Source organism: Phoca vitulina, unplaced genomic scaffold (assembly GCF_004348235.1).
Source record: "Phoca vitulina isolate PV1807 unplaced genomic scaffold, GSC_HSeal_1.0 scaffold40, whole genome shotgun sequence".
Taxonomy (NCBI): Eukaryota; Metazoa; Chordata; class Mammalia; order Carnivora; family Phocidae; genus Phoca; species Phoca vitulina.
In genome coordinates this window covers 24,577,703-24,589,984 of record NW_022589743.1, presented here as the reverse complement: position 1 = coordinate 24,589,984, position 12,282 = coordinate 24,577,703, and the positions used below count along the sequence as shown (strand labels likewise).

General features: G+C 47.3%; 1 protein-coding gene across 3 annotated transcripts in view; it reads left to right on the top strand.

The window, feature by feature from the left end:
- The window catches only part of SMG6 (SMG6 nonsense mediated mRNA decay factor), a 230,580-nt gene that overhangs the window by 92,948 nt on the left and 125,350 nt on the right, over positions 1-12,282 (top strand). For all 3 annotated transcript variants that reach the window (XM_032429307.1, XM_032429306.1, XM_032429308.1), the window contains 2 exons: positions 8,641-8,757; positions 10,325-10,493. In XM_032429307.1, the coding sequence (XP_032285198.1) occupies positions 8,641-8,757; positions 10,325-10,493 (286 nt within the window). The remainder of the gene's footprint in view (positions 1-8,640; positions 8,758-10,324; positions 10,494-12,282) is intronic.

The window sequence follows — 12,282 nt, the reverse complement described above, 5'->3', positions numbered from 1 at the left end:
GTTTAATTTTTATGAGGTTTCAGTATCTCAATTTAACTTTTTGTAGATTGTGCTTTTGGCATTAAGTCCAAAAATTCTTCTCTTGGTCCTAGGTCCTGAGGATTTTCTTCAGTTTTTTTCTAAAAGTTTTATGGTCTTATGTTTTTACATCTAAGTCTTTGACCCATTGTCACTTAATTTTTATGTAAGGTGTGAGACTTAGGTCAGGGTTCACTTTTTGGCCTCTGGAAGTCTAATTGTTCTAGCACCATTCATTGAAAAGGCTCTCCTTTCTTTGACTTAACATGAGGAAGAATGAGTCCTCCCACTTTGTTCTTTTTCAGAATGGTTTTGGCCATCCTAGGCCCTTTGCCTTTCCATATAAATTTTAGAATAAGCTTGTCTTTGTCTACAAGAAACTTGGCTGAGATTTTGATGGTAATTGCATTAAACCTATAGATCTGTGTGGGGAGAATTGACATCTCTGCAGTGTTGAGTCTTCCAACTTATGAACATGGTAAATCTCTCCAGTTATTTAGTTCTTCTTTGATTTCCTTCATCAGTATTTTGTAATTTTCAGCATAGAGATCCTGTACATATTTTGTTAGATTTAATATTTAAAATAGCTAATATTTTATATGTAAGTATTTTGTTTTCTTTGGTGTTATTATAAGTGGTATAGTGTTTTTATTATCTATTTATTTATTTTAAGATTTTATTCATTTATTTGACAGAGAGAGACACAGTAAGAGAGGGAACACAAGCAGGGGGAGTGGGAGAGGGAGAAGCAGGCTTCCCGCCGATCAGGGAGCCTGATGCGGGGCTCTATCCCAGGACCCTGGGATCATGACCTGAGCTGAAGGCAGACGCTTAACCAACTGAGCCACCCAGGCACCCCTATTTATTTATTTATTTATTTTATTTAGTTACTTGAGAGAGAGCATGCGCGTGCATGTGCTCATGAGCCCGGCCGGGGATGGGATGAGAGTGTGGGGAGGAGGAGGAGGGGCAGACGGAGTAGGAGAAGCAGACTCCCAGATGAGCAGGGAGCTCTATCCCAGGATCCTAGGATCATGACCTGAGCCAAAGGCAGACGTTTAACTGAGCCACCCAGGTGCCCTGAAATGGTATAGTGTTTTTAATTTAATTTAATTTTTAAAGATTTTATTTATTTATTTGACAGAGAGAGACACAGCGAGAGAGGGAACACAAGCAGGGGGAGTGGGAGAGGGAAAAGCAGGCTTCCCACTGAGCAGGGAGCCCAATGCGGGGCTCGATCCCAGAACCCTGGGATCATGACCTTGAGCCGAAGGCAGACGTGTAACGACTGAACCACCCAGGTGCCCCGTAATTTTAGATTCCACATAGTTGTTACCCTAGAGCTTTTTGTGCAGAACTATGGAGAGTCTAAGGTTTTCATATTCATAGAAAGGAGAGAGGAAGAGGTGTAGCTTGCAGCTTGAATCACAGGCATGTGACAACCAGGTATGGAAACAGCGTAGGTACAAGAGCAGACAGACTTAAATTCAAATCCCAGCTCTGACACTGGTTTTGTGACCTTGGGCAAGTCATTTAACTTCTCTGACTCTGTTTCCTCAACTGTCAAGAGAGGGAAAATAATACCTCCTGTGCAAATCTTGTGTAAAGTTTTGAGATTTTACACACACATACACACACACACTCTCTCTCTCTCTCTGTGCCTGATACAGGTCTCAGTATATCTTAGTTATTATTTCAGGCCACAGTGGAATCATGTCGTTTATCGTTAGGATTCACAAATGAGAAGCATAGTGTACCTACTGTTGTGAACAGCACACATGTCCTGAACCCCGTCATGGTGCTAATTTTCAAGGATGTGAAGTCCTGACAAAGCTCTTGTCCTCAAGGGGCTTATAATTTTGTTAGGGAAGCATGCTATATATATAAAAATTGCAGGACAGCCTATCACTTGTTAAGTTCCAAATGTATGGGGCAGACAGTGGGTGCATCAAAAAACTTTGTCTTCCTGGGTTTTGTTTGCCCTTTTGTACCCTGCTCAGTGAGGTGGCTTTGGGATGTTGTTGATGAGAGAACGTGTGGGGGTGGGAGGGAGTGTGTACAGATTTAGGGGAAGGGATTCATGTGGGAATATGTAATTAATTTTTATACTTTCCCCAGTAAACCATCGACCCTTTTTATGATGTCATGAGGGATTCCTTAATTTTGCAGCTGCTTCCTGATTACGTCAGAGAGGAGCCTCTCACCCCACAGCCTGGAGCTGCACTCATACAAGAATTGGAAACAAATGAAGTGCTGAATATCTAATGGCTTCCACAGGGAGAGCCAGTTCAGACTTCCCAGGCCTCCTTATGCAAGGTCTTCCTCAAGTATTTCTGACCCCCTGAAGTGTCTTTGTTTGGAAAGACAGGACTGGCTCAGAGCCAAGTGGGCCGGAGCCTAGGGACTCCTTGATGCATACCTCCCTCCCTCCAGGTGTTCTGCAATCCCAAACTTCTGCCCCTTTCCTGGACCTCCTTTGATAGGTGTTACCCTTTTTGAGGTCTCAGCATCCTCTGGAACCTGTCGAGATTATTAGTAGGGGTCCTTGGCCCCTTCCAGTGAATCCCTTCCCTCCCACACATCATTTCCACCGTTCTTGATTTTCTTTCTGCAGCATTTCTCACATCCTCACACTCCTGTCCATTCCCTCTTCTAGCGCCTATAAGCAAGATGTTACATTTACTTAGCTTTATAAAGTTTACGAAGTGCACTACGTATAATTTCTCTCAGTTCAACGAAGTTCATGCCTTCTTGGCTTCCCAACAAATCTCCCTTCCTTTTACATTGTCCCAGCTACCCTAATCCGTCCTAAATGTTTAATATTCATAAAATACTCACCTGTGCTTCATTCGGAAACCTCGAGCGGGTGCCCTCCTCACCCCGTGCTGGGTCAGGTCTGTGTTCCTTGCTGTGGCCTTGCAGGCCTGGTGCTTTGTGGTCCCCATCCTGTGGCACTCTGAGTGCATCGTTTGCCGTGTGGGAGGGTGCTTGGTGTGCCCCTGCCTGCATGCCTCCTTAGTAACATGCAGTCTCTCTGTCATCCTGCCAATTCCAGCTTTGTTCATTTTTTGCAGCCTTGCTCAGAAGTGCTCTCTTCTGTGAAACCTCCTCTGCTATACCCTAGCTGGAAATGAAAGAAAGCATCTCACTTCATCTTCCTTGAATTACAGTTACTTGGGTCTGTGTATTCTTCCTGTCTTCCTCATTAGATTATCATCTTCTTATGGCTGGATCCTATTTTCTTTATATCCTCCACCATTGGGCTGAATACATAACTTTGGGACTAATGGGAGAAGTCACTTTGTTAGGAGGTTGGGATTTCCTTTGCCCTCCATCTATCCACTAAAAGAAGTCAGGGTTTTACAGCCTACAAAATCCAAAAGCAGTAGCAGGCATGCCAGGAGGGGCTCTTAGGGAGGAACCACTGCCTTCCATGTTCTTTGGTTTTGTTGCAGCTGTACCATTTGGGGATATGTTGTTCATGGCCAGCCTCGGGTCAACCTGTGTTCTGCCATTATGCATGAATATTTTGCTTGGGTGTGTTGGTGCCTGGTTTTTTTGACTCATTTTACTTCTCAGGGAATAAAATGATGCCCTGATGGCCTGGACATCTCTGCTTTTGCTCTGGGATTTTATCTGGTTTCTATACAGTGACTGCCTCTTCCACCCAACCTTCAATCAGCAACTGCCACAGGAACTCTGTAGCCCGAACAGCAGCAGTCGAAAGATGCTCTCACTGCCCACTTCCTGTAGACAAGGAGGTTTTGGTGGGCTGCTCAGGAACTGTGCCAGCCCTGTGTCTGACTGGTGACTGACTCATGAGAAAAGCAGCCTTATGTCTGAAAGATAAGAGCCAACAAATCGCCTCCAGGTGGTGTTAGTTTGGAGGTGACTGACCATTCATTTCCTGTCTTTGGGAGGAGCTGGTGGGGAGGGAGTCAGTGAATAAAGTGGTCTTGCCTGCATTTTTCTCCAGCTGTTAGTGAAGCAGCTGAGCAAATAGTTGCTTCTCTCTCCTGGAATGGCTAGTGGACCCCACCAGTGCCTTCTGAATCCCTCCACTGCCGTCAGGGTACCAGACCTGTATCATCCATCCTGTGTCTCCCCTTCAACACTCTTGTCATCCTCTTGCCAGGAAGCTGGCTCTCTGCATCAGGGAAACTCTGCTTGTTTCATTGCTGCCAGATTTTTCTGTGACCAGCCAAACCTCATCCCTACTGATACCGGTTGCCTCCAATGCTCTCCCTAACCCAGGAGTTGATCAGAAGCGTTGGTTCTGAACTGCTGTCCCTTGGCTGGGCATAGAGGGTCCAGGCAGGTGAGCCTGCCTCCCCTTCCCTCCCCCCCCCCCCCCCCCCCCCCCTCCTGCCTCATTCCCATTTCCTGCAGGAGGATGCTTTGCCATCCTGGAGCCATCAAGCACGGCTTTGCTTTGGCAGCACCGTCGCGCACACGCTGGTGGGAGAGGGGACGTGTTTATCACTTTTCCTGGAGATTATCTGTTTAAGCACTTCTCTGACAGTTACAATAACAAGGGCAGTGTGTTGTGTTTCCCAGCAGAAGGACACTTGCTGTTGAAAGATGTATAGCACTAATTAGAAATACATAACATCCGGCCACATGGCAGCCTTCTCCCGGCCGCTCCATTTCCTGATTTCATACAACTTTGACGACAGTTGGTTTATGTTTTCCATGAATATGTTCTCAGAAAAATGAGAAAGTCTCCCTGTTACATAGGAGTGAGAAGAATATTTCTGCCTGAGCAGGTATTTGGGCATAGGAATAGTGGGGGCTCCGGTCACCTGCCCATCTGAGAGCATGTGGGAAAGGGCAGAATCAAGTTCAGACCTCAGGTGACTTTCTTGGTAAGAAATATTTCCGTCTGACTCGCTTAGCCAAAACCACCCCCCTAAACCCTTGAGCAAGCCTGCTTTTGGAAAGAAGGGGAAAGGCTGTTTCACAGTGTTAATGAGTTCCTCAGCTCATGTCAGGCTCCTGCTACCTGACACAAAGCCAGAGGAACCCAGGCAAATACCAAGGGAAACAATGCTTTTTCCTTCCCCGCCCCACATCATTTGTTGGTCTGACCCAGCCCAACTCCAGGGATATATATGGGCATTTGTCAGACTAGGGCCAGTTTCCTAGCTCTAGCCCCAAAGTGGGTGGACTCTGGGAACCTGGATGCTGTTTTCTTTTTTTTTTTTTTTTTTAAGATTTTATTTACTTATTTGACAGAAAGAGACACAGTGAGAGCAGGATCACAAGCAGGGGGAGTGGGAGAGGGAGAAGCAGGCTTCCTGCTGAGCAGGGAGCCCGATGCGGGGCTCGATCCCAGGACCCTGGGATCATGACCTGAGCCGAAGGCAGACGCTTAACGACTGAGCCACCCAGGCGCCCCTGGATGCTGTTTTCCTACTCAACTTATATGAGAATGAACACTTCTCAAGGAGTGGCATCTTACGGCTTCTAGCCTACAGAAGCCTAAGTGAGGTGGAGAATATCTCCGAAGATGCCATAACACTTAATGTAGTTCTCACTGGAGGCACTGGGTCTGAGTTGCCATGGTTACTTAGGTAAATAGCAGTTTCTTTCACCCAATTGTAAGGTCCAGTGGTTGCAGGGACTGTTTTATTTGTAGCTGTGTTCTCCATAATACCCAGCACAGGGTGAAGCACATTATAGATGTTCAGTATGTGCTTGTGGTACCACTGAACCATGGAGGAGGGCAGGCCTTCCAGAAAGTACTCTCTATGATGTGGTCAGAAGACTGACTGAGACCCAGGCATTCTGACCCCCAGATAGCTGTGATATCACCACCTGCTTGATCAGAGCAAAATAGCTCAGTGGTTTGTGCCTCCCCCAGACCATTGCAGGGAAGTACTGTCAGGCCCTTTATGGAGAGGCAGGAAGAAGTGAAGGTTGGAGGTGACATAACCATGGCTAAGAACAGCGCATTCATGAAGCTGCCTTTTCAGCCGCTGCTCTGAGAGGTAGTCAAGCCTTTCCACACTTACAGCAAAGAGGCTCCAGTTATTGCTACCCTGCCTGGTCCCCAGACCTTATTGCAGGAGGCTTAAAAAAGGAGCCAACCTGGGGGCGCCTTGGCTAGTGCAATTGGTTAAGCGTCTGACTCTACCCACATCAGGTCATGATCTCAGGGTCGTGGGATCGGGCCCCATGTCGGGCTCCTTGCTCAGCAGGGAGCCTGCTTCTCCCTCACCCTCTGAAGCTCCCCCTGCTTGTGCGCTCTCTCTCTCTCTCTCTGTCAAATAAATAAATAAATAAAATCTTTTTTAAAAATTAAGATTTTATTATTTGAGGGAGGGGAGGGAGGGAGGTCTGGGAGGGGCAGAGGGAGAGAGAGTCCCAAGCAGACTCCACACTGAGCAGGGAGCCCGACACGGGGCTCATGACCTGAGCCGAAGGCGCTAAACTGACTGAGCCACCCAGGCTCACAAATAAAATCTTAAAAAAAAAAGAAAAGAAGCCAACCTGGACTCCCCAGAGGCCACAAGTGTCATTGTTTTTAAGCAGTTCATTCTCCCTCTTGAGCCCTAGTCACAACTTTGCACTCTGAGGAATAGCCTAGCCTGAAATTACCATTTGTCATAAAAATAGAAATGGGCTTGGTGAAAGTAATCTCCTTTTGCCCCATCTTATCCTTATCCAGGTTAATGAGAGTATCTTATTGTAGTCTTGGGCTTCTCAAAATGCCAGTCTCTTTAAGCTAAGATACCTCCTTCTGTGCCTTTTCGGGCCCTTCTGTGTGCAGGTAATAACTTATGCCTAAGATGCCCCGTTGATAAGGGGTCACTAATGTCAACTACCAGGATGGGGCCTCCCCTTATCCTATTCTAGCTTCCTCTGTTCTGGACTTACTCCCCCATTCTGGGCTGGCCTTGTTTCTACTTAGAGGCAGGCTGCTGGCAGTGTTTGGCAAGGGCCTAGGCTCAGCTGGGGCAGTACAGATAGTGATGCTGCCCAAAGTAAGGGGTGGAGGGGAGAAGTTGCCATTTTTCTTAGGATGGCATACACATCTTCCCCTTCCCTGCTCTCTACCCTTTCCCGTCTTAGTTCTTCGATGCTTGTATCTTGGTCTCTGTAGCAGAGGTTTAGAGCCTTACCAGAAGAGGAATGAGAGTGGTGACCTATTCTAATCACATGGATTGTTACCACTTCCTTACTGCCTTCAGCAGTTGAGTCGGAAAGTTAGAGGGTGACATTTGGGACCAGTCGGCATCTGGAAGGATGGCAGGAAAGCCACAACAGACGAGTACTTTGCTACACTGATGCTATTCATATGTTGGGACCTTCTGACCAGCAGCCTGTTCCTTCTCACTCCCAGGGCTCCCTGAAGTGGTTTGGGGCTGGCTCTATATACTCCAGTCATGTTTGCTCCTGTGGCCAAGGCGGTTAGGAGTAACTGTGTGGTTGTGTAGCATCTCCTGGAGTAAAGACTTCAGTTAGGCCCCATTGACAAGACTAGTGTCAATGAGGAGAGACGCAAGAGGGCTTCCCTCTGACTATTGAGGTTAACATGCAGGCAGGCACAGATATCAAACATGTGGCTAATTATCCTTTTAACACTTGGAGATTCGGAGCGTTCTCCTGTATTACAGAGGGAATGAACAGGTTAGTTGATGCCAGAGCGAGTGACCAGGCACCTGATTCCATCTCCTGTGCGTATTGGGTGTCTGTCTCCTCCTCTGAGGCTGCAGTTGGACTGCTGCCTTCTGTTTGTCACCATTCCTCTCAAGTCTGGATTAAGTGGCTATCAGGGCGGGCCGCTGACAAGGAGTAGGTACAGACAGCGTGTTGAGAGTGTATGTTGTAGCTTCTGCCAAAGAATAGCTCTGGCCACCACCAAGGTGGCTCTTGTCGCTGACCTGCAGCCAGAAGGAAATTGGACAGGCTGAGAAAGTGAGGGGGATTGGGAGCCAGAGATTTATTTTTTAGCCCTAGGGGAAAGAATCTGTGAAAATATAAAGTACCACTGGTTAAGTGCTTATTATGTGCCCATTTTCCTATGTAAAATTAACTCATTCAGTGAAAATAGGTTATTTGGAAGTGGAGGAGTGACGGAAGGTAAGGATGGAACCAAAGGTTAGTGACTCAAGAAGATAACTTAAATTTGTATTTTTGTGATCTTAATTGATATTTGTACTCCTGCTAGCTGTATGTTAGAGATACTGAGTTAATTAAATATGACTTCTTGTTACTATAGCTTCACATTATTAGTAGCCAACTAAATACAGAGAACCTGTAGCTCTGGCCCAAACTGTCCATCTTGGGGTACCTGGTCCTGGGGAAGTGATGCAGAATTTACACAGGGGATCCCTATAATAATGTTATCAAGTCCTTACCCATATACAGCCATTGTGGTAAATGCTTCATGTGCATTATTTCATTTAGCCTTGTAGCGATGCTTAAGAGAGAGGAAATATTACTACTTAGCCCCAGTCTTAGATGAGGAAAGGGAGCTCAATGACATGACCAACGATGTGCACCTAGATGTTTGTATCTTGGTCTCTGTAGCAGAGGTTTAGGGCCTTACCTAAAGGTAGAGAACAGTAGCCCTTGACCCCCCAGGGCACTGATGGAGTTTCATTTGCCTCTCCTCAGACTGCTTCTCAGAGGAGTGTCGCTCTGTGATCCAGGAGCAAGCCGCAGCGCTGGGCTTGGCCATGTTTTCTCTCCTGGTGCGGCGCTGCACCTACTTACTTAAGGAGTCTGCCAAAGGTAAGCAGATGAGGGACCCCCTGACTGATGGCCTTTCTCCTGCCTGGACCCTGTGCAGACAAGCTCAAAATGCCACCCTGCCTTCTCAGCATCTCTTCCCTCTACTTGATATTCTTGCTCTTCCCAATAACCCCTCTTCCGTCTGCCCACCTAACTAGCCCCACCTCCTTTTGCATTCTGTTTACCTCTGTAGCCCTCTGTTCTTGGGGGAACTATCCCCTCCCCCTTTTCTCTAGTAGTTAAGATTTTTACTGTATCTATGAGCTGCTGTGGGTTCCTACGACGTTAGAAAACCAGCAAAGAGCGTTTCAGTTCTTGTTCATAATTGATATTTTGGTTTCCCTGCTCTATCTGTGTCCCTCTTTGTCTGGTATTGGTGGGTGTTGTAACCACTGTGGACCAGCCACCTTGGACGACTCACTGAACCAGAGCACGGGCTGTTTTTAGCCCTTGAGTTGATCAGTGCCCGCATATGCATTAAGGTTGTCCTTAGAGTTGTAAGCCTGACTGCTGAGCCGTGTAAGGTAGGGCTGAAGGTTGCCCCTTTCTCTCAGCTCCTGGATCAGTATTGGTGAGTATTGAGGCCCCTCTGTTGTCCCCCTGCCACTTCAATTTTGTGAATGCCTCCAGACTGGAGCTGCCTTTTTTTGGAGGGAGGGTCGAGGTAACTTTTTATTTTGAAACAATTTCAAATTTATAGAAAAGTTGCAAGAATAATACAAAGAACTCTTACATATCCTTCACCTGGATTCCCCATTTGTTAACATTTTACCATAGTTGCTTTAAGTTCTCTCTCTTTCTATACACATACACACATGCTTATTATTTTTGTTCTGAACTATTTGATTGTAAGTTGTAGACGTGGTAGCCCTTTACCCCCAAATAGTTGACTGAATATTTCCGAATAACACGGACATTCCCTTACATGACAGTGCAGTTATCAAAATCAGCAAGCCAACGCTGATACAGTACTGTTGTTGAATCTACAGACTTTATTGAGTTTATACCAGTTGTCCTAAAAAAAGTCATTTTCTGGTCTAAGACCCACTCCAGGATCACACATTGCAATTTAGATGCCGTGTCCCTTTAGTTTTCTGCAGTTTGGCATCGAATGGTTTTCTCAAGTCTTTCTCTGTCTTTCATGGCCTTGACATTTTTGAAGTATACAGCCCACTTATTTGGTCGAATGTACCCCAGTTTGGGTTTCTCTGATATTTCCTCATGGTCAGATTCAGGTTGTGCAGTTTTGGCAGGAACTCTGGTTCCATCTCGGTGCCGTGCTGAAGGAAAGCTAGAGGGGGGGCTAGATGCTGGAGCGGCGGCTTCAGTCAGGCTGCCGGTGGGGCAGAAACAGCTGTCCGCAGGGGCAGACTCAGTGCACTGGTTCTCTCTTTGTCCTGCTTTTCAGAATCCTCTTAGGTGCTGGCACTTGTCCTCCGCTTCTGGGCCCAGCTTTCCTGTGGACTTGGTCTCCCTTCCCTAAGAGCTTGCTGCCGTCCCAGCGCCCCAGGCCTCCCTCGTGGGCCACAGCAGACCTAGGCCCAGTTCTCACCCTTTGCCTCTGCAGCTCAGTTGTCCTCTCCTGAGGACGAGGATGACCAAGATGACATCAAGGTGTCTTCCTTCGTCTCGGACCTGAAGGAACTGCTCCCCAGTGTGAAAGTCTGGTCAGACTGGATGCTCGGCTACCCAGACACCTGGAATCCTCCACCCACATCCCTGGACCTGCCCTCACAGTGAGTCGGCCTGCTCATTCCTTCGGCACTGCTGGTCTTGGTCCACCTGTGCTGCCACAGCTCCCCTCCTGGTCCTCTTTGTTTCTTCCCGACCGCTGCCTGCTTGTTCCTCTCTTCCCTCCTCATTTGAACTTTGCTTTTTCACTTCCTTGAACACCTTCCTTGTGCCCTGATGCTTTAGGCTGTTTTTCCCTGTTGTCCAGTCTGTTCCTCCTCTTCTCAGTCTGTCCTTCTCTCTCGCTCTGTAGCTTGCTCTGTTTTGTTCTTTGTCCTTGCTCTTGCTCTCTTGCTCTCACTTCATGCTCTTCATGCCTACCGTCTCTGCAAGCTGCCTGTCTGGGCATGTGTCCGTGTGAGGGGGAGGCCTTGTCTCTTACTCTCCCTTTTAGTGTATCTCCACATGTCCTTCAGGCTGTGTGCTGCTGCTTCGTGTGCCGCCGTAAGCACTCTGCTTGGGCCTTCCTCTCATACACTGTAAAGCGTGAGGAGGGCAAATGTGCACACTTCTCTCTTCCAGTCACTTCGTTTCCCATCTCCCTGTCTCTGTGTGTCAGCGTGCTGTCTGTCAGAGCATTTTAGGTGTGGGGTGTGTTGGTCTGGGGAGTATGTGTGTCTGCCTGGGTGTGTTTATGTAGATCTCTTTGTACGCTTGTGTGACTTTTTTCTTTCTTTTTGTAAATTGTGGTAAAATATATATATAATAAAATTTGTCATCTTAACCATTTTTAAGTATATGATTCAGTAGCATAGTATATTTACATAGTTATGTAACCATGCATGGCTATTTCTTTCTTTTTTTTTTTTTTAAGATTTAATTATTTGAGAGAGAGTGCATGAGTGGGGGGAGGGGCAGAGGGAGAGGAGACAAGCAGACTCCCTGCTGAGCAGGGAACCCAACTCAGAGCTTGGTCCCAGGACCCTGAGCCAAAACCAGGAGTCAGACGCTCAACCAACTGAGCCACCCAAGCACCCCACATGCATGGCTGTTTCTTACGTCCATATCTGTGTGTAGGTTCTAGCTCTGTGTGTACCTCTTTGGCTCTGGTTGTCTGTGTATGTCCGGGTATCTGTGTCTGAGTGTGAGGGTCTGTGTGTGTCTATCTAGGGGTGTCTCTGAGGGTCTTTTGGTGTACCCGTCCATGTCTGCCTGTGTGTATGTGTCCACATGTGTCTGTGTCTCTTTCTATCCTTAGGTGTAGGGGTCTCTTTAAGGGATTCATGTGTCTCCATTGAGGGTCTGTTTCAGTGTGTCTGTCTGTGTCTCTCTCAGATTCTGGGTCCACGTCAGTCCATGTGTGCTTTGTCCTGTCCATGTCTCTGTGTGTGGGACTGTGTCCTGTGGGAGTGTGTATGTATGTTCCTGACTGTCTGTGTCCACGCTTGTCCGTGACTGCATCTCGGTGTGTAAGTCGGCATCTGTGTGCTGGAAGGGGCATTTTTGTGTATGTGGGTCTTCCTGTAGCTACCTGCCTCTGCCTGCGTCACCTCTAGCCTGCCTGTCTTTGCCTGGCTTGGCACGTGCCTGCCTGCCTGCCCCTGTTTATCTGCCTCTGTTGTTTGTGTGGGTCTGCATCAGGGGTCAGCAAACTGTGGCCCAGGAGCTAAGAATGGTTTACATTTTTATTTTATTTTATTTTTATTTTTATTTTTTAAAGATTTTATTTATTTATTTGACAGAGAGAGACACAGCGAGAGCAGGAACACAAGCAGGGGGAGTGGGAGAAGGAGAAGCAGGCTTCCCGCCGAGCAGGGAGCCCGATGCGGGGCTCGATCCCAGGACCCTGGGATC